The sequence below is a fragment of the Pleurodeles waltl genome, chromosome 10 (genome assembly GCF_031143425.1).
Source record: "Pleurodeles waltl isolate 20211129_DDA chromosome 10, aPleWal1.hap1.20221129, whole genome shotgun sequence".
Lineage (NCBI taxonomy): Eukaryota > Metazoa > Chordata > Amphibia > Caudata > Salamandridae > Pleurodeles > Pleurodeles waltl.
The window spans coordinates 64,279,266-64,299,627 of NC_090449.1; the positions used below are offsets into that span (position 1 = coordinate 64,279,266).

General features: G+C 42.6%; 1 protein-coding gene across 1 annotated transcript in view; it reads right to left on the reverse strand.

Moving 5' to 3' along the window:
- Positions 1–2,560: 2,560 nt before the first annotated feature.
- The window catches only part of USP31 (ubiquitin specific peptidase 31), a 175,872-nt gene continuing 158,070 nt past the window's right edge, over positions 2,561–20,362 (reverse strand). Inside the window, exon 16 of the mRNA XM_069209665.1 lies at positions 2,561–12,043. Within this exon, the coding sequence (XP_069065766.1) occupies positions 10,473–12,043 (1,571 nt within the window). The 3' untranslated portion in view covers positions 2,561–10,472. The remainder of the gene's footprint in view (positions 12,044–20,362) is intronic.

Below are 20,362 nucleotides of genomic sequence, written 5' to 3' on the forward strand. Positions count from 1 at the left end.
GGTAATCCCGGGTCATTTAGAAACCTGGGCTGAGGAGCACAAGGCCCTTAACCCTGCAGTTTGGCTTAAGACCAGGGGTGGGAACAATTGAACAGCCCAAGTCTCCATTGGATTATTAATAAATACATAACAGTAAATAGGGGCGGTCTATTCACATAGCCTTCGTAGATTTGTCCAGTGCTTTCAATTTAGTAAATAAGGATGAATTGTGGGTTTTAATGGAGGAAATGGGTTTCAAATTTGATCTTATTTTAATAAAGTATCTCCATTATGATTTGAAGGTGGTCAGTATGGGCCCCAGGCAGAGCTTTCTTCACCAATAAAATGCGAGGGATAAGACAGGAGTGGCATTTTGCCCCCCTTTTAATTTTTGGTTTATATAAATGGTATTGTTGATCATCTTAATAAGGCAGGTGTTGATGTTCCAATGATGGGCGGGAACTCGCTCCCCATACTCCTTCAAGCTGATGACGCAGTCTTATTAGCCCAAACTCTTAACAGTCTTCAGGTATTGTTGAATCTGTTTGCAGAATGTACGGCAGGGTTTGACTTAAAGATAAACCAGGAGAAATCCTTTGTCATGTCTTGCAGTCCAAAAATATTAAAATAATGGCTCAGTGGATGCAGGTACTGTTTTGCAAAGGTTTTTAATTATTTAGGTATAACCTTTAGTTCAAATACTATATGGAAATTTCATATCAAAATGAAGTCTCAGCAAATGATAATTTTGAAGCTATTTTTTGTTTTGCAAGGAATTTGAAATAAACAGTGACTGAAATTATCACGTTGTTCAAAACGAAATGTATCTCAGCAGCCACTTATGGGGCCAGCCTTTGGGGGTTTCAGGAGGTGGTTGCTTTGCAATAGGCTGAAAATGGTTTTGCTCACGCCTGCTGGCTGTCCCTACAAATACCGTTAATTTAATTGCTCATGAGGAGTTGGGTCTACCATTTTTGGAAGATCAAATTAGAGTTGCTCCCTCTCTTACTTTGGATCAAATGTTGGTTGAACCCAGAAGGGGGTTTAGTAAGGGACTGCATTACAGATTGCTTAGCCTTACAAAATTCTGGGAGGGTCCAATGGCTTAGTTATATAAAAACTGTCCTGTTCGCCTTAGGACTTCCAGAAGTGTTTCTTGATCTGTGGTCAATGCCCCCACAACGATAAGACTCTTGTTAAAGACTTATGAGAAATGTGCAAAAATAAATAAATGAGAGATTATATACTGTATTACATTTTAAAACAGTGATAACTTACAAGCATATTGTAACTACAATACATATGGATGCACGAGTTGCCCCATTGTCACTGCAATTTCGCATCCAATCAAATCACAAGTCATTTTATTCTCCCTTGTTCTTTATCTTGAGCCCCAGAGAAAAGCTTTTCTAGTACCCATCCTGTGAAAGGCAGGTTTTAGAATATATCATGCTGCTATGGCTTATTTGCAGGGACTTGCCTCTTGATGTATGCTGTGCAATTTTGAATTTAATTAGGCACACTTTTTATATAGGAAACTATAGGACTTGATACTTTTTATGGGCGAGCACAAAGTGCTCCGTCCATTCTGTAATCTCTCCTTGGGCTTGAAACCACGCCCATGCCACGTCAGTCACTTACATTGGTTCGTGGGCTTGCCTTTTAAAATCCGCTTGCTTTCATTTGTGAAAGGCATGCATTTGTCATGCCTTTTCCGGTGTTTAGCCCATCTACACAGCACCAGTAAAGAACCAAAAATATACGCGGCTCGATATTTTCAGCCTGAGTCTGGACTATTTTATCTGTTTATTTTCCACGCAGTGCGATCGCGCTGCATTTTACATAGCGCGATCCGGCTGCATTTTTTTTTTTTTGCTTTACAACGCTAATAGCTCCTACTCGAACAAATGCGAGACCCGTTGCATTAAAAATGCTTGTTTAGTTTGGTTTTAAATGTAATATGAAATGGTTGTATATATTTATATATTATGCAGTTTTAATTGTTTTATGTATTTTGTACTTTTATGGCCGTTTTTGCTGAATAAAGTTATTCTGTCTGCCTAGTTCACCAGAATATTTCCTAAAGCATATTTTGGCCCAATCCATGAGGCAGTGGCTAGAATCTACATCCATATAATTCTTACATAGTTCCTTGGCTCTTCAGCCCCTTTGACTGGTTTACTAATTGCTTTTCTAACATTGTCGTCATGAGGTCAAATTCTGACAGCTTATAAATATTGAATGCCTGCGGAACTCTGAGAGTCCAGTTCTTATTAGTCACTCATCAGTTTATGGCAGTGAAAAACGTAAAAAAGCATTTGCAATGTTTTCAGTCCCAGTTTGGTTGCCGACTGGGAAGTGAGGTGAATGCATGTCACACAAATATATAAGGTTAAATAGTGCACGAGATAAGAATCCTGAAAGCATATTCCATGACAGCAGTAACTCACAATGACGTAGATGGAGGATGAGAAGACCAGAAATGGATGATGCAATACAGTTAAATGCCCTCGAGTAGGAGCACTAGAGGGTATCCTGGTTTGGGGACAGTGCCACAAATAAAGTTAATTAGACACAGGACTTTGTGGTAAACTGTCTTTAATTACTTTGTACACCTTTTTAGCATACTATTACCAACTACAGATATCCAAAGGAGGCGTTGCCCCCCAGAAAGCATTCTTGAACATAAAAATATAAATTCTGCATATTAAAAGTGCATACACCTGGTTTAAGAAAACATATAAAGAAACAATGGCAGGCTGGTTTCATCTCATGCACGGACCGAGAAGCCCATCACCTTTACTTCTGGCTGCATGAATCAAAAACCTTTAAAACAGATACAGGAAATACAAAAAAGGTGGGCGTGGGTTCCCGGCATTCGCGATCTACAGCGCTAGTACATGCAAGGTGGCAGGTAGCCCAGAAGTTCCAGTGTAGGTACAGACACGAGAGCTCCTCATCTGCTTCTCTGTGCGGTGACTCCGAGACCCTCGAGTTTTAATCAATGGTGAGGCACATCCCGAGAACACTGCTGGCTTGCCTAACCTACCAAAGGTTTACAGAATCCAGTACATTTATGAGAAGATAGTAGCAGCATTGTCATGTTCTGATATTCTTGTAAACCTGAATATTTATACTATCGAGACATAGCTTCATTTCTGACAAGTTATTGTCTCCAAATCACGATAAGAGTTTCAAAGGCTGGTATGCTAGTATTTCAATACTGGAGCCAAGCCAACACGAATCCCCGCTGTTCTTGCACACTGCTGTTCTGTTTGAACTGGTTTGTGGCTGGGGAAAGACATGGAAGTGATCCATAGATAAGATTACGGCCAAGTCCACATAACCCGAGCAGAGAAGGCCGATGAACGCAGAAGTCTAGACTCCTAGTTCAATACATACATATAACAAACTTCTGCTCATTAGTAAGTGTACAGGTCTGAAGGTTGCACCCCTTGTAGCAAAACACCCTTCCTAACTGTGAAAGTAAGAGTCAGACAATGAGAGGGTTGTGCAAGTCTCTTTCCATAAACAGACTTACAGAAACACTGTATGCCTCTGCACATGAGAAGTCCTTTGAAAACTATTTACAGCTAAAGTGAGGTGGACGACACCTCGATACAGTATGCCTACATATATACACACATATATAAACATGAAGCTTAAAAACAATATTTATCTATCCAAAAGGGGTCTTAAACGTTTATAAAATATTTGAAATAACGAATTTTGGCTTTGGACATAAAACAACACTTCTTAAGTAGGTCCTGCCTGATTAAGAAGAACATACACCAAAGAAATGGAAAGTAGAAGAACCATGTAGGGCTGGAGTCCCTAACAAATTTTTTTTTTTTTTTTTTGCATACTTTTCAAAAGACAGATACTCTTGACAATGAGTAAATTACACAGTAAAACAGTTCTAGAGGATAGGTCACCCACAGACAGGGATACGATAAAAGGAAAAGAGAAGTTCTGCAAAATAACAGAAGTACATATAGCTAGTGTTGGAAAGAGTCCACATAGGTGAGGACATGCAATGTGGGGGACAATTGAAAGAGCGGAGATGTTTTCTGCAATTCATTTTTTTAGAATGAGATGTTGAAAAAATTATGAGATGTAAGATCTCAGTAGTAGGTACAAAACACAGATTTATACAATCGGATGGCACCATCAAGTGGAACGGCTGAGGTTCATCCATTCTTAAAGCCTAGTAATGTACTACGGATAGAGCATCTCGAAGAGAGGTAATAAAAGCTAAACCTCTCTGGAAACAAGATACCATGAGGAGTCAGCTATATATATATGTTAGCACATTTTAATTTGAAATCCATCCACACGGTTATAAAATGGGATGTATCCAGAGAAACAAATGCATTGAATATGCTTTTGAATTGGACACTACCATCACACGTTCCAAGATACCCAGATAATGAGATGTAGTTTGCAATGAGATGGGGCACATGTTATGAGATGTGATCATGGCTAAATCTGCTCCAGAAATGAGGGCTGGTTTACAGTGTGGTATTCACAGAAAGTAGGAATTGTCTCAAACAAGACCACCTTGGAACTAAGATATTGTCCATAGCGAGACTATGTTTCGGATATATTCAAGCTTGGTAGCAAGATGGGACTGGAGTGGAACATCCACAATAAGTGAAGACTTTCTACAGTAAGGCAGCTCCGATCAAAAGATGCACTGCAATGATTAATACTCTGCAGTGCCAGGACTACATGAATCAGGTTTGATTAAGCTGCTGAGTCATTAGGCATCAAAGTACATTTTACTATGATGGAAAGGGTATCACTCATCAGAATGAGCAAGCATTTGACAAACGCCAAACACATGGCTTTGTGGACAACCACTTCTCCATAACTTATAGGGTACACTGACAAATTCTGAAGGCTCCGAAAAGCAGTCATGCTGAAGAATGTCATTACAAGATGGTACTCTTTGCAACAATTTTAAAACCTAGTGCAGAATAATGTTCTTAACAGTATTATAGCTTGTGCATTAGAGGTCAATGACAAACAACTATTGTGAAGGATCATGGCTTATTTCACTGGATAGCAGAACTTCCTGAGCAGCAACAAATTCCTAGGGAAAAATTCTCGACTTAGTTTGATACAAGAATAGAAGAAAAGCATTGTTCCACTCTCAAAAGACAAGTGAAAAGTCCTATAGAAAAGGAAGTTATTTAAAGAATAATAGAGCAGCAATGTAAATTCAAGAAGAGGCTATCCCAATAGCCCGGGGGAATGTAACTACACATAACTGTTAATAGTAACTCTGCAATATTAAAGAAAAGCAGATGAAATGTGCTCTCACCAGAGATTAAAACTGAATAACAGCATGATTTATAAATTAGCGATTTAAAACAAATGTGCAAATTGGAATACAAGGAATGGAGATCTGATATAATTTCCCAGTGGTAGATTAGACACAAAGGCAAAGAGGGAAACGTCAGAGCGAAAAATAAAAAATCACCACGGTCAACAAGGAGAGAATATGATTAAAACCAAGGTGAAAAATGTAGTGTGTCAGCCTGTTGGAGATCTAGCAGTCATTGAAGAGGTAGTCTGCTTTTGTAACACACTATGGTCAAAGTCAATAGCTGCCACGATTACCTTACTGTGACACCGATGCAGTGTACGCGTCCACTTCTTTCAAGTTCTCAGCAATACAATATCGAAGTTCCAATATCAAAACAATGGGCGACAAAGGAGTTGCAGCATTCAAAATCCTGCAGTAGACCCACCAGTACTATCACTATCTGAAGTCAGTGTTGAATAATCCCCAACCACACGTACACCAAGCTAACAGCAACACAGTAATGTGGAAAACACATATCCCGGTGTGCTATACGGTCCAAGGGCCATAAAATGCACAAGCCAAGTGGCACCACCCCAAATTACTGGCTGAAAATACAGATTAGTTCTTAACCAAAGAATGTAAGACTGTCACCATTCTAATTACACATCAAGCAGTTAATTCTGGCAATTCAGTAGGAATGGAAACTTTACAAAGAGTATTTGTTCAAGGGTCGTTTTCCTTTTTGGAGGCTATTTGTTGAGCTTCCATTATCGGGAGAAGGCAGAGGTATTTTTGCTGGGGGTGCGGGGGTTCGAGGGGTGGCAGGTGTAGAAAAGCCAAGATGACAGATTCTAAATGGGAAAACAGAAGTCCTCTTCTATATCATGCCGTGTACACTATGATCCAAACGTGTTTCAAATTGGTCCACAGTGCAGCCAACCAGCCATTAGTTAGTGTAGTTTACTGAATAACCGTCCTGAGTCTTTACCCCCAGTGTAATTGCCACTGAACACTTTAACTTGAATTGTACAAGTTGGGAGGCAATCACTTGGATTCTTCTGTCACTTACGAAGGATTCAGATAATCCCACTGGCTGAAAGGTACACAAATAGACTTAGAGGGAACGGGTGTTGTGCAAATTTAGCAAGCAAGGCGAGCCAAGCATGCCCTGTACAGTAGAGAAAAAACACAAAGTTATACAGCACCAACAAGCATTCACAAACCTGCTCACTCGTAGGGGTTAAACCCAAGCAGGGTAGTGCATGATTCACATCAGTCGTTTGCATAGTTAAAGAGAGCGTGCGCATTCCAACAACGGCAATCTATACCGCCATGCAAAAGAGCATTCAGTTCACTTAAAAAATAAAAAATGTCCAGCCATGCTGTGATATTAGTGCCATGAAAAGGTGTCCTCCCCACATCGGGTTATTTTAGCTGAAACCCTGAACCCTTTTGAGGTTATAGAAGCAAGCTTGAAATCCCGAATAGCCTCTGATAATCAGGTACCGTCCAGCAGTACACAGTGAGGGGGAATTTTATAAATTCATGGGAAAATTAAAGTCATATTGTCAACTATTATATGTAAAGCTTCCGTATCTGTAAATCCAATTACATCATATCTCAGAAAATGTGCATACAAAGCATGTTCCATAATTTGCGCACTGTGTTGGTTTGTTTTCTTTCTTTTAAACCTTTTGTTCTTCACTTTTAAATATACAATAAGGATTAGAAATAAAGGAAAAATACAGGGCATGGGTTTAGCACTTATTGCTGACCGTTCTGAGGATGTAACATCCATTCACCTGTAACAAGTCCTAAGACCTAGCCTTCTTTCCACCAGTGTATCACTGCTCAGTTGACAGGGACAGTACCTCCACTTCAGCGTGATGCTAGCCTTCTGGAGATGAGTTGGGCATCACACCCATCAGTTATGCCTCTGACAGCCAGTGAAGCTACTGCTCGAAATGGAGAATAGCCGAGGCAGGCGCACAGGAGATCTCATGAAGAAGGGCCAAGAAGGGATTATCAGAAAACTGAAAGAGGAAGTGGGTTAAAGTGACCAAGGGGTCATGACAGTGGAGAAGTGTGGCACAATGGTTAGAGACGCAGACCCTGATGCAGAGATCTAGTTGGGACCAGGGTTCAATTCCCGCTTCGGTGGTTCTTGGGCTCAATTTCCCTGGACAGGAGATTTCGCGCCTCGGTGCCTAATCTAATTCATAGGTCTCACTCTGCAACTCTGGGCAGTAGCTTGCTTAATCTCCACAACAACAGCGCTGGGATCCCTGGCTTCACCTTGGGGGTTGTCCAGGAGTGGGCACCTCACAGGGAAAAGACAGGAGGGGTTCCACAGCGGTATGCGTTCAGCACCTCGATACCTTAGGGTCGGAGTGCACTTTACAAGTACGAATTTACATTACATTACATGACAGGAATGCAGAAGGAGCTTGACGAGGGCCTCATAGGAATTGTACGGAGAGAAATTATGGCAGGTACAGTATGCAGGAAGAGCATAGTGAGAAAAAAGGTCTAATTTGAAGGGGCAGCTGAAGAGCTGCGGGAAGCAAGGGGGATGTCTGAAAAGAAAGGATGTGTAGCACTGTATTAAGAAAGTTGTGAAGGGCAGTTTTTAGGATGATAGAAGTGACAAGACAGTGGGACTATCAGAGCCGTGTCGGAGTATTCACGGTCAAAAGCCTGGATACATGGTCTCAGGTGGATGGAAGCTAGGTTTCAGACTGCAACGCTCTGTTGTGTAGATGAATGCCCTTTGAGAGAAAAATTTAGACAGAGTCTGGGCTTGAAAGCAGTTAGCTTCTGCAATGGGAAAATTTACAATGAACCAAATCTTCACGCAGATTCCTCAGCCAATTACCATTTGATGGGAAAGGCAGTCTGGTCCCTGGAAATTCTCCATTACATAAGGATTCTAGCCGAAGATATACCAATACATCTGTGAGTGCTTGTGTGTGGTGGGGTTTAAACACAATATAATTCCTATAGTGACTGAAAGTAACGAAAAAGAATACTTCCTGCCTGCGTCTGATACTCAAGGGATGGGTAAGCTAGCACTCAAGCAAAATCAATCCCGTGATAGTATGTGAAAGGCAGCCACAGCTCTCATTTCTTGCAACCTTTGAAGCCAACTATCCTACTTGAGAACATCATGAAAATGACATCATACAAAAGGAGAAAAAAGGTCAACCAGATTTGAAAAATTAGCTGTTCAACACGTCTGCCACTCCGAAAACAAAAATGCCAACTGAGGTGCAAAATATGGGGGTAAAATCTGTTCAATGGAAGATGCCGGGACAGCACTGCATTTGGTTTCTATTTCTACCAAGGAAAAGGTTAATAGCTCCAGCCCGTTTTCTTACAATATTAAAGAGACTAAGGAATAACAAGCGGCTATTGCTCATGAGTCATGAAGGGTACTTGGTTCTACATTCAAAGAAATAAATATGGATTTTTTTTGCCATTTGTTTCCATATTATCGCATAAAACATTGGCAAACAGATTTCACATTGCATTTGTAGTTAGCAAAATAGGCAGGGTCACAGTTCGGTTCTAAAACAAGCACAGCCTGCCAAATCCCCAGAATCTGTATGTAAAATAGGGACAGGGCTGGTTCTCTCAAGTGGCTTTCCCTTATGGGCAAAGTAACACTGGCTTCAGCATATAATGGGGTGAGGGGTAGCAGTACTCCTGTCATAGGTGCATGAGAGGAGTCGACAGTCATGCATGGCCAACACATCAGCAGGCATGGATTATAATAAAGTTCTCCTTTGGCAATAATGTTGACATGCATTCATTCATGTGTGAGCCAAGGTGTGTGCATGCACATGTACAACCTCCTGGCAGACATGTGCTTGCTTGGGGTCCCTTCAAAAGGGATGCAGCAGAACTCTGTGGAAGGCAAACCAAGCAAAAAAGGATCACAGACCTGCAAGCCATGCCGAAGCATAAAACAAGACTGAAGAGCGCAGCATTGTTGTTTCCTAAGAAACATTAGGATCGATTAATGCCCATCATCTGTTCCCATTCCCTCATGTTTATCCTCTTTTCATTAATCTGTGCTTACAAACATCTCGGTCATTGCACCTTAAGACACCCTTTTCTCTACACGTCTGAATTCAGGTCTGGGCAGCCATTAAGGCTCCCTTGTGCACTGATTCCCTTCATTAACTCCTAGGGGTAATCAATTTGAGAGTACTGGCCATCTTTTCCTAACAATGATCCCTTAATTTCAAAATGTCAGTCTTTAAATTGTAAGGTCCATTAAGTTGAAAGCCACAACCATGCTCTGACTACTAATGCAGCATCAAGTTCATGAAACCCATTCCAAAACTTGGTTTACCACCAATTAAATTTATAAAGCTGGACGCGTCTGTCATCTGAACAGCGGAGCGATTACCTAGATAGGACCTCTATAATCCATTCCAACTAATTCTTAAGGATATTTTGATCTGGCCACACTCCCATGTTCCACATTCAAGTGATTTCCTAACATATCTAAAACTTTATTCTCATGTCACTCTGGCCCACAATGATACTTTCTTCCTAGTGAAGCACTACTGACTATTCAAATTTTGTTTAGCTCACGCTACCACTGGGTTTCTCTTACAAACGCAGGCAGCAATTCTTTAACTAGAATTGTATCCCTTCAGTTCCAAAGCGCTAGCCCCTTTCCTCCAATCAACTGCAGCATATTACCAACACAAATCACTTTTTCTCTTTCACTTAACAACTGGGCAAGGAGGCAAAGAGCTATGCTTTGGAAAGAGGCAGGAGGAAACAAAATGAACGCGGCCAGTAATTTACCAAACGCCTGGTACCGTTTTCCCTGTAGCCAAACACACCAGGTGCTTGTTTCCTGCTTTCCACGCAACGCACATGCTGTACGAATGCAGCTCTCAGTGTCACACATCGAATTTTGCCAACACAGCAGACAAGACCCTCGTAAGACGAGCAGTAAGGGTATCATGGACTGGTGAAAATGAGCATGGTACTGGGGCTTTCCCATTTGTCTTGATATCAGATTGGAAGAAGGGTGGGGGCCAACTGGAGATACTGGGAGTAGCTCAATAAATTAAGAACAGCAGACATAATAAAACCATAAACCAATAGAGAAGTCACTTTTCTTGTAGTGCTGACTTTGAAAGCACCTGGGTAACAGATACCATCAATGAGTTTTGGATCCTAACTGTACAGAAGAACTGGCGGTAGAAGAGGGCTTTTTCAAAGGCTTGGTTACACTTTTGTTCCCATTGGAAACCGGTTGTGTAGTGTCAGATGTGGAAGACTTGGACTTCTGTGATCCTAGCAAAGAATGTTTTGTGGGCGTCTTCGCTTTAACCGACAGGCGCTCTTTTGCAGTGCGGTTTACGCCGGGCTGCTCCGAGCAAGATGAAGACTTGGATTTTTCAGACTTCTCATCCACTGAAGATTTGCTGTCTGACTTGGAAGAGCCGCCACCTGTTTTCTTGGAAAGAATTGTGGTCTTACCAAGGTCGGTCGACCTGCGCGTTTCCTTCTGCCGTAAGGCAGATTTGAAAAAAGACAGCCCCTTGTCCTCAGACTTGCTATCCCTCTTGAGGCTCGGTTTGGTGCTCCCGCTAGAGGACCGCAGGCTTGCCATTGACAAGCTTCTAAGCTGCGTGCTCGCCACTTTCCCATCTACTGCTTTGGGCTGTGAAGTCCGAGGGGAATTTGTAGCCGCCTTGGGGGTGCCAGGAGCAGTAGATTTTTCAGGCCCGAGGCTAACTTTGGAGCTTTCCCTACTGAGAGTTCTCTCGCAGGTTCGGCCCTTTACAGAAGAGGAAGGAGGCCCAGATGAGCCCTTTGCAGAAGGTGCTGCTGAAGCAGTCTTTTTGAGGGATACAGAGGGAGAGGCTGTGGCTGGGCACAGCTTTTGTTTCGACGGTGCTGCTGGTGGTGCCGTCTCCTGAGCATTACAAGGACCTTTTTTCGGAGTACCTGACCCCGAGGCAGACGTAGATGATGTACGCCGTACAACTGCCTTTGAAGAGTCACCTTTGCTTCCAAAACTGGAGGACTTTGGGGGTTTCTTTGGCAGAGGGGTGACAGAAGGCTGGGAAGGAGTGGCTTCTTTAGCAGCCACAAGCGTCCGCCCTTTTCTCAAACTTTTGTCCTGATGATCCTCTTTGTTGGTGCTGGGCTTACCCAGGGAGACTGGGTCCCCTTTCTGTCCCACTAGGCCTAGAGTGCTGCAGGGTCTGCTCTCCTTTACTGGAGATGTTTCCACCGAGTCACCCTGATCAACAAAGGCAATTTGATTGTTGTTGTCAAAGGGATCCATCTTTGGGCTTTTCCTGCCATGCTGCCCTGAGCCTATGCCCTGCACATCAAGAAGAGCCGCACTGTGCTTCTTCACATTCGTTTCATCTCGCAATGCTGTTTCCATCACTGCAAGTGGTGCTCTCCCGGATCCTTTGCTTTCACGTCTACTGCCATCACTGTGATCCAAGTAACTGCTCGACAGGTTCCTCAAGCTGCCAAAGCAGGACGTGGAGACTTTGTCATCATCAGCAGCAGCCTCGCCGATTTTGGTCAAAGTGGTTGCAGCAGCGTGGCTGGGAGAAGGCGAGCTGGAGCGCATGTGCAGCTTGGCAGACAAGGACCACGATGGCCGGAAGCAGTTTTCATTGGACGCCAGAGGGCTTGTGACAGATGACCTACAGGACAAGCTCTGCCGCTGCACGCTTCGGACAAATGGGCGTGTGGAGAATCCACCTGAAAGAAAAAATAAAGGTATTCTTTAAAATTGTAGTACAGACGTGGACAAATTTGTGGGACTTGGAAATCATGCTTTATAGGTGGTGCATGCGCATATACTTTAGTATTTACATGTTTTTTTTTTTTTTACATTAGTAGGAATAACCTCTGTTGTGGGAGTGGTGAATCATTCATAAATTTAAATATATAAACTTAGGCATTCACTATAAAGACTTTTCTGATGGATATTCTTAACTGCAGATTTCTCACCTTCAGAATATTCGAGTGACCACAATGAATACAGAGAATTTCCTGCAATGTTCCCTGTAGGCCAGTAGGTGGTAGCAGATGGCTCCACTGCCACTCCTTAGTGCCTCAGAAGTAGTAGAGCACAGAAGCATGTAAGCGCCACCCTGCATACTGGCATCAGTTTCTTAATCACTCTCCTTCCACGGTTGCAGACGCAGAGCTCGACAAACAAACTGAAGGGTGCCAAATTCTAACTTGGAAACCTATTACGGTGTACCTCAAACCACTCCACAGAGTGGGGAGAAGGGAGGGCAAGGGAAGCTGCTTTTAGATAAGAGTATCCACCAGAAAGAGCAACACCGAAATTAAGTAACACATTTTTCTGATGGACACTTTACTGCATATTCTGCACCATTAGAATAGACACCACTGCGGTACCTCCAAAAGTTGTAGGATCTGAGGAGTGGACTAAGATTAGGAAATCTTGCAAGACCGTGTGGGCAAAATGGCCTTCCCATCACACCATACATTCAAGGCAGTAGTGCTCTATGAATTTGTGCACCAATGCCAATGTCGCAGTCTGGTATTGGTCCAGAACTGGCATCCTCTGTCGTAGCAGCCTTGCCGTGGTATAATATGCCCACAGGCCTTCTGGAGATCCCTTCTTAAACAGCACATAGGAGATTTCCATGTAGCATGCTAGCCACCAGGATAGAGTCCTCTTTTGCCTCGGTGTGCCTATCTTGGTCTCACTGAACACAACAAAGAGCTAACGATCAACGCTTTCTCCTGCATGGTCAATGGAGAAGCTCAAAGCTCTCAGTCAAGCCGGTTGAGTCTCTGCTCCTCTATCAGGAGGTGCAGCGGAGAGAAAAATGTGGGCAGTGTAACTGATTGATAGATGTGGAAGGGTAATACCATATTTTGCAGGAAGGAAGCATTCGTTCTTAGCACAAACTTGTCTGTGAAGAAGTCCTATTAGGAGGTTTTACAGAGTGCGCTTGCAGGTCACTCTCTTGATACGCAGAAGTGATTGCGATAAGAAAAGATTTGTAGTAAGAAGCTGTAGCAGACATCTGTGAGCAGCACACACAAACGTCAGAACTAGATTTAGGTCCTGCTGAAGACTGACACGTTGCTTTACAGAAAACATATGTATCAAGCCCTTCAGAAAACGCATCGCAGCCAATGATTTATAAAGAGAAAGTAGGTCAGGTAAACGTAACACGGCCAAAAAGACAGACAGGTAAATCTTAAATGTGCAATTGCAAGGCTCTGCTGAGCCAATGACAAAACATACAATACATCAAAGAGTTTGTTGACTGGTGTACTGTACATCAACCCTTAAAAGGCCAGACTTTTCCCAGTGTGTTGCGTAAATTAACTTAGTGGACAGGCATCTGGCCACAAGAATGACATACCAAATCAGTCATGTCCAAATATTTTAACTGTGATCACTAAACACCAGGCATGTATGTGGAGATATGGGGTAGAACTCTACCCTGTTGCTGAGAAAGAAGGCCCCACGATGGAAGCCAGATCAGAGGATAAATGCTCAAGCCCAGAACTTCTGGTTACTACACTTTCTGGCCCAGAGATGGGCAATATAACCTGCACCTGGCCTGTCCTGACTTTTCTCAGAATTTAAGGAGTATGAGGCAGCTGCGGGAACATGTATAGGATCACAAAAATGAGTCTTCAAATTACCTTTCAGGAGAAAACAGCAGTATTCAGTAGCTTCAACACAGAGTATTCAATGGTGGCGAGCAGATCTAACAAGAGCATATCCCACTGATCAAACATACTCTTTGCCATTTCAACATGGAGATACTACTCAGTGTGCCAGGTGATAACTGCTCATCCGGTCCTCTGTCGGATACTGGGATACCATGAGGTGACTGGCTAATAAATCTTCCTCTAGTCCAAACACCTCCAGGGGCGCAGAGTCACATGGTACCAGATCCCACCCAGCCACGCTTGTTGCCATACCATATGGGAGTGGTGCTGCCCATTAGAACGTGTACCTGACCATCTTCCTCCCATTGGTGGCCGGTAGAAAGGCATTCAAGGCCAGACAGATTGCCCAAAGCTCTGAAAGAGTAATGTGGAGCTCAATCTCAGTTGAAGACTAGATGCTCCATCCTCCCCAGATAGCCTGCTAAATCCAGGAACACATCTGTTACAACTGTGATATACAGGTGGGGATGAGGGAGCGGTCTGCCCCTAGGACCCCAGAAATTTCTAGTACACTCTGGCCAGAGTTGCAGAGGCAACCCTACCGGTGTGCCCAGTGAACACTGCTTCGATTGAAACCCCTGCATGTACTATCTGGCGTCCTGCACGAGGATAATGCATGACAAAGAGGGCTGTGCTTGAAATGTTGAGAACATATCCTGAACTGAATATCCAGGACAGGTCTTCAATGCTACCATGCCCAGGTTCATCTCTATGAAGGGAATCTTCCCTGTAAGGCTCAGAAGGGAGCTTTGCTCACTGAATGAAAACCGCAAGGTGAGAGGGAGAGAGATCACCAACATTGTCCCAACGTGGTCTAGGACTGACTGAGGTGAACCAGTCTTGAGCCACCAGTTGTCAAGGTATAGAAATACCTGTATCCCAGACCTCTGAAGATGATTGCCCACCGGGATCACTTTCGTAAGCACCCAAAGGGGCCAGTTAAAGTTAAAGGTCAAGATGGTAAATTGCTTCAATCCTACTATGAACCACATGTGGTGTTTCGGGGCTGCAGGACAGGTTTATGAAAATACAAGCCCTGATTGTTCCCGGGATACTCCCAGAAAAGAGAATATGGCAAGAGTAAGCATTTTAAATTTGACCTTCTTCAAAAAGGCATTCAAAGACCAGAGAGCCAGTAGACGTCTGAGGCCTGTACCTTACTTTGGCACAAAGAGAACCCTTTGCCAAGTTTGGTACCACATGGCATTATTTTTTTCTACATGGTGGCACAAAGAGGGCATGCAGGTTCCTTTACAACATTTTGATTTGACTTGCTTTTCACACTCCCACGCAGGTTTTTTCCTGTCCTTTGAGAAGTAGTTAAAAGCTCCAGGGTTCCACGAGAAGTCTTTCATTATTCATTAGTAGAAGCTGGACACCAGTACCATGATCACCATGCTCCACTGTATATAGAACAGTGATGTCTGAGCATAAGAGGGTGACTGGCATCTCAAACGTGCACTATAAATACGAGCAAAGGTTGTAATGGTAGATTTAAAAAAATGTTTTTATTTATTGGACCCATATTGATACCTTATTATTTTATGTCTATTAACTTTAAGAAAAGGATACACACTCCTTATACAGTCCTAAAGAGGCCAAGGGTAAACAGGATGAAATGCGTCAACACTTTTTTTAGTTCCAAAAACAAGGAGTCCACAACAATCATAGAATTTGAGAACAGGAAGATTACCAGCCTAATCCATATTACGTGTGAGATATTTTTTGAACATCAGGCAATTAGTTTCTGCACTACAGATTACCATAAAGATGGGCCTATACAGATGGACTAAAAATATTTTGTCTTTTATCTATTGAATATTTTGATAGAAGGATGGTGGGTGGCGTAATGATTGTTTTGTAATACATATCTATATAAATGTGGTATTTGATTAGGTAAACATAAATTGCTAAACCAATCATGTCATGACAATGATTATATTTCCTAGCAGGGTTTGACATATTCAAAACAATAAAAAAGAAAAGTGGTGAATTAAGAAACCTGTAGTCCAATAATTAATATATTACTGACATAAAAACCTTACAAGGATCTATGCCTCAAGAGTTGTACTTGTGATGCCTATGTGGAAAACCCCACAGCTCACGAGGGCAACCCTTTTAATAAAAGAAGAAAAAAATATATATATTATATATATATATATATATATATATATATATATATGGAAAATGTCACTTACCCAGTGTACATCTGTTCGTGGCATGAGACGCTGCAGATTCACATGCTGTGCACATCCCGCGAAGAAGTCTTATCGAGTCACGAGATCGAGGGACTCCTCCCCTTTCGGCTCCATTGCGCATGGGCGTTGACTCCATCTCAGATTGTTTTCCCCGCAGAGGGTGAGGTAGGAGTTGTGTATATATTAATAGTGCCCATGCAATGGAGTAAGTATGTATGTACATAATGTGATTAAAAGTGATATATTTACAAATGTACAAGTTCAATTTTTATTTTTTATTTTTTTGTGAACTTAAAACGGCTACAGGCTCCCGGGGAGGTGGGAGGGCGCATGTGAATCTGCAGCGTCTCATGCCACGAACAGATGTACACTGGGTAAGTGACATTTTCCGTTCGACGACATGTGTAGCTGCAGATACACATGCTGTGCATAGACTAGTAAGCAGTTATCTCCCCAAAAGCGGTGGTTCAGCCTGTAGGAGTTGAAGTTGTTTGAAATAATGTCCGTAATACTGCTTGTCCTACTGTGGCTTGCTGTGTTGTTAACACATCCACGCAGTAATGCTTGGTAAATGTTTGAGGCGTAGACCATGTGGCTGCCTTACAGATTTCAGTCATTGGTATGTTTCCTAGAAAGGCCATGGTGGCACCTTTCTTTCTAGTGGAGTGTGCCTTTGGTGTAATAGGCAGTTCTCTTTTTGCTTTTATATAACAGGTTTGAATACATTTAACTATCCATCTGGCAATGCCTTGTTTGGATATTGGATTCCCTGTATGAGGTTTTTGGAAAGCAACAAATAATTGTTTTGTTTTACAAATTTGTTTGGTTCTATCAATGTAGTACATTAGTGTCCTTTTGATGTCTAATGTATGTAATGCTCTCTCAGCTACAGAATCTGGTTCTGGAAAGAACACTGGGAGTTCCACTGTTTGATTTAAGTGGAACAGTGATATGACTTTAGGTAAGAATTTAGGATTTGTGCGTAGAACTACTTTATGTTTGTGTATTTGTATAAAGGGTTCTTGTATGGTAAAGGCTTGGATTTCACTTACTCTTCTGAGAGATGTGATAGCTATTAGAAAGGCTTATTTCCATGTTAAGTACTGTATCTCACATGAGTGCATGGGTTCAAATGGTGGACCCATGAGTCGTGTTAATACGATGTTGAGGTTCCACGAAGGAACTGGTGGTGTTCTTGGTGGGATAATCCTTTTCAGACCCTCCATAAATGTTTTTATGTCTGGGATTCTGAATAATGAAGTTGAATGCGTAATTTGCAGATAAGCCGAAATTGCTGTTAGGTGTATTTTAACGGATGAGAAAGCTAACTTGGATTTTTGTAAGTGTAGTAGATAGCTTACGATGTTTTTTGCAGATGCGTGTAATGGTTGGATTTGATTATTATGGCAGTAATAAACAAACCGTTTCCATTTATTTGCGTAGCAATGTCGTGTAGTAGGTTTTCTAGCCTGTTTGATGACTTCCATACATTCTTGTGTAAGGTCTAGGTGTCCGAATTCTAAGACTTCAGGAGCCAGATTGCTAGATTGAGCGATTCTGGACTCGGGTGCCTGATCTGCTGTTTGTGTTGAGTTAACAGATCTGGTCTGTTTGGTAGTTTGATATAAGGACCTACTGACAGGTCTAGTAATGCTGTGTACCAAGGTTGTCGTGCCCAAGTTGGTGCTATTAGTATTAGCTTGAGTTTGTTTTGACTCAACTTGTTTACCAGATACGGAAGGAGTGGGAGAGGGGGAAAAGCGTAAGCAAATATCCCTGACCAACTCATCCATAACGCATTGCCTTTGGAGTGAGGCTGTGGGTACCTGGATGCAAAGTTTTGGCATTTTGCGTTTTCTTTTGTTGCGAATAGGTCTATTTGCGGTGTTCCCCACTTTTGGAAGTAAGTTTGCAGTATCTGGGGATGAATTTCCCAATCGTGGATCTGTTGGTGATCCCGAGAGAGATTGTCGGCTAACTGGTTTTGAATTCCTGGTATGAATTGCGCTATTAGGCGAATGTGGTTGTGAATCGCCCAATGCCATATTTTTTGAGCTAAGAGACACAATTGTGTCGAGTGTGTCCCTCCTTGTTTGTTCAAATAATACATTGTTGTCATGTTGTCTGTTTTGACAAGAATATGTTTGTGGGTTATTAGTGGTTGAAATGCTTTCATCGCTAGAAATACTGCTAGTATTTCTAAGTGATTTATATGAAGTTGTTTCTGTTGAGTGTCCCATTGTCCCTGGATGCTGTGTTGGTTGAGGTGTGCTCCCCACCCTACCATGGAAGCATCTGTTGTGATCACGTATTGGCGCACTGGGTCTTGGAAAGGCCGCCCTTGGTTTAAATTTATAGTATTCCACCATTGAAGCGAGGTGTATGTTTGGCGGTCTATTAACACTAGATCTTGAAGCTGACCCTGTGCTTGTGACCATTGTGATGTTAGGCACTGTTGTAAGGGCCGCTTGTGCAATCTTGCGTTTGGGACAATGGCTATGCATGAGGACATCATGCCTAGTAGTTTCATCACTAATTTTACCTGGAACTTTAGGTTTGGGTGCATGGCCTGTATTACTTTTTGGAATGCCTGTACCCTTTGTGGACTTGGAGTGGCAATCCCTTTTTTTGTGTTGATTGTTGCTCCTAAGTACTGTTGTATTTGACACGGCTGTAGGTGTGATTTTTGGTAGTTGAGTGAGAACCCTAGCTTGTGAAGGGTTTTTATAACGTATCTTGTGTGTTGAGAACACCGTTCTTGCGTATTGGTTTTGATTAACCAATCGTCTAGATACGGGAACACATGTATTTGCGGTCTTCTGATATGGGCTGCTACTACGGCAAGGCATTTTGTAAAGACTCTTGGCGCCCCTTGGATTATAAACCTTAAGTATTTTCTGTGGGAAGGATGTATGGATATATGGAAATACGCATCCTTGAGGTCTAATGTTGTCATGTAGTCTTGTTGTTTGAGCAAGGGGATTACGTCTTGAAGTGTCACCATGTGAAAATGATCTGATTTGATGTAAAGATTTAGTGTTCTGAGATCTAAGATGGGTCTTAGAGTTTTGTCTTTTTTGGGTATAATAAAGTACAGGGAGTAAACTCCTGTTCCTTTTTGATGTTTGGGTACTAGTTCTATTGCATCTTTTTGTAACAACGCTTGGACCTCCAGCTGTAATAGATCCATGTGTTGTTTGGACATGTGTGTTTTTGGTGGCACATTTGGTGGAAATTGTAGGAATTCTATGCAGTAACCATGTTGGATAATGGCTAGAACCCACGTGTCTGTTGTTATTTCTTCCCAGTTTTGGTAAAAATCTGTTAACCTCCCCCCACTGGTGTCATGTGTTGGGGATTTGTGACACTGAAGTCACTGTTTATTTTGAGTGGTCTTGGGACTTTGGAACTTTCCCCTAGTTTTAGGGAAGTGTCCACCTCTGTATTGTCCCCGAAAACTTCCTCTCTGATACTGGCCCTGGTATGTGGGTCTGGCTTGTGAGGTTGAGGGTTCTGTGCTTTGTCCCCGAAACCCCCCTCTAAATGGTGTTTTCCGAAATGTGCCTCTGCCCTGTGGGGAGTAGAGTGCGCCCATGGCCTTGGCCGTATCCGTGTCCTTTTTAAGTTTCTCGATAGCAGTGTCCTCCTCCGGCCCAAACAACTGCTGTCCGTTAAAAGGCATGTTAAGCACCGCCTGCTGAATTTCGGGCTTGAATCCTGAGGTGCGTAGCCATGCGTGTCTCCGTATGGTGACCGCTGTATTTACAGTCCTTGCAGCTGTATCTGGTGCATCCATTGCCGACCGTATCTGGTTATTAGAGATACTTTGGCCCTCTTCCACCACCTGTTGTGCACGCTTTTGGAACTCTTTGGGTAGATGTTCTATGAAGTGTTGCATTTCGTCCCAATGAGCTCTATCATATCTCAATAGCAAGGCCTGTGAATTGGCAATGCGCCATTGGTTGGATGCTTGTGCCGCAACCCTTTTCCCTGCTGCGTCGAACTTGCTACTTTCTTTGTCGGGTGGTGGTGCATCTCCCGAGGTGTGTGAGTTGGCCCTTTTGCGAGCTGCACCTACTACCACTGAGTCCGGTGTCAATTGCTGCCTTTCACAGGCTCTTGAAATACTTGCTTTGCATGTTTCAACATTCCT